Source organism: Choloepus didactylus, chromosome 6, assembly GCF_015220235.1.
Source record: "Choloepus didactylus isolate mChoDid1 chromosome 6, mChoDid1.pri, whole genome shotgun sequence".
Lineage (NCBI taxonomy): Eukaryota > Metazoa > Chordata > Mammalia > Pilosa > Megalonychidae > Choloepus > Choloepus didactylus.
The window spans coordinates 82,613,832-82,615,385 of NC_051312.1; the positions used below are offsets into that span (position 1 = coordinate 82,613,832).

General features: G+C 40.5%; 1 protein-coding gene across 1 annotated transcript; it reads right to left on the minus strand.

The window, feature by feature from the left end:
- Positions 1-296: 296 nt before the first annotated feature.
- Positions 297-1,244, minus strand: LOC119537138 (olfactory receptor 52E4-like). The gene has a single exon (XM_037839719.1). The coding sequence runs from the start codon at positions 1,242-1,244 to the stop codon at positions 297-299; it is 948 nt and encodes a 315-aa protein (XP_037695647.1).
- Between the last annotated feature and the right edge of the window lie 310 nt (positions 1,245-1,554).

A 1,554-nucleotide genomic window follows, 5' to 3' on the forward strand; every position in this document is an offset into this window, starting at 1 on the left:
GATATTTTCATGGAATTTTTTACACTTTTATTTTCAAAAATTTTAATCTAATTTTAAATGCTTAAATGTGCTAGAAATTGTGTTAAACACCTTATAATGACTAATTTATGATGTATGCATTATATATCAATTTTAAAGATATTCACATAGGTTAAATAAATTGTATATAACTTGCATTTACAGTGGTGGTAAGTGGAAGAATTGAGATACTAATTCCAGGTCTGGCTGATTCCATAATCCAAGAAATTTCTATTGTAGCATCCTCGGAGTGTGGGAATAAGACAGGGCCAAAACTTTCAGCTGATTTTAGTCATGAATAACTGTGCAGCACATTCTCGGATCTGTTTTGTCCTTATTCCATAGATGATAGGGTTCAGCATAGGGGGTACCAGCAAGTACATGTTAGCAAGTAGGATGTGGGTGTGGTGTGGAACATGCCTACTAAAACGGTGAGTGAGGAAAGAGAAAAGAGCAGGGATGTAGAAGGTGAGGATGACACAAACATGGGATCCACAAGTGCTGAGGGTCTTCCACCTGGCATCTTTAGAAGGGAGACTGAACACAGTACGGAGTATCAGTACATAGGACAGAAAGATACATGTCACGTCAGTTCCAACAATCAAGATAATGACTGCCAAACTATAAAGACTATTAATGGAAATATCGGCACAAGCCAATTTCACCACAGCCATATGCTCACAGTATGTGTGGGGTACAACATTGGTCTGGCAGTATGGCCATTTCCTTACCAGGAAGGGATGTGGTGTCATCAGCACTAACCCCCGAAGAAGTGCCACTATGCCAACTTGGCCCACCACAGCATTTGTAAGAATGGATGAGTGTCGCAAAGGATTGCAGATTGCCACATACCGATCCAGGGCCATGGCCACAAGAAGCCCTGACTCCACCCCACAGAAAGCATGAATGAAAAACATCTGAGTGAGGCAGGCATGGAAGTTGATCTCATGAAAATTGAACCAGAAGATACCCAACATCTTGGGGAGGGTAGATGTCGACAAGATGAGGTCTGTGATGGCTAACATGGAAAGAGAGTAGAACATGGGTTCATGGAGAACAGTCTCTGTTTTGATGATGAGTAGAATGACTGAGTTAGCAATGAGGGCAACAACATACATTGAGAAGAAAGGGATGGATATCCAAATGTGCATGTCTTCTAGACCAGGAATGCCCATCAGAATGAAGGTGCTGGGATTGGCCAATGCAGTGAAGTTCAAGTCAAGCATGGTGGTACTTACTACACGCAGACCATGTTGTTCTCTTTCTCTCATTTTCCCTTGGAATATTTCATAATAAAATCAAATGTGCACACACTCTGATAACAATCTGCAATGGAATTACTCAGTGTAAAAATACAACCAGTGTTTACTCGTCTTCTAAGTCCTCCTTCGTGAGCTTCCTGGAAATTAAAACTATTGCACTCTTTAATCCCAGCTATTTATATAATTATGTACTGATTGAAGAGCAGAATATCTTCTCTGCTAACAATCCTGCCTTAGGCTCATGAACTCTGGAGTATTCTATCCGATACTAGTT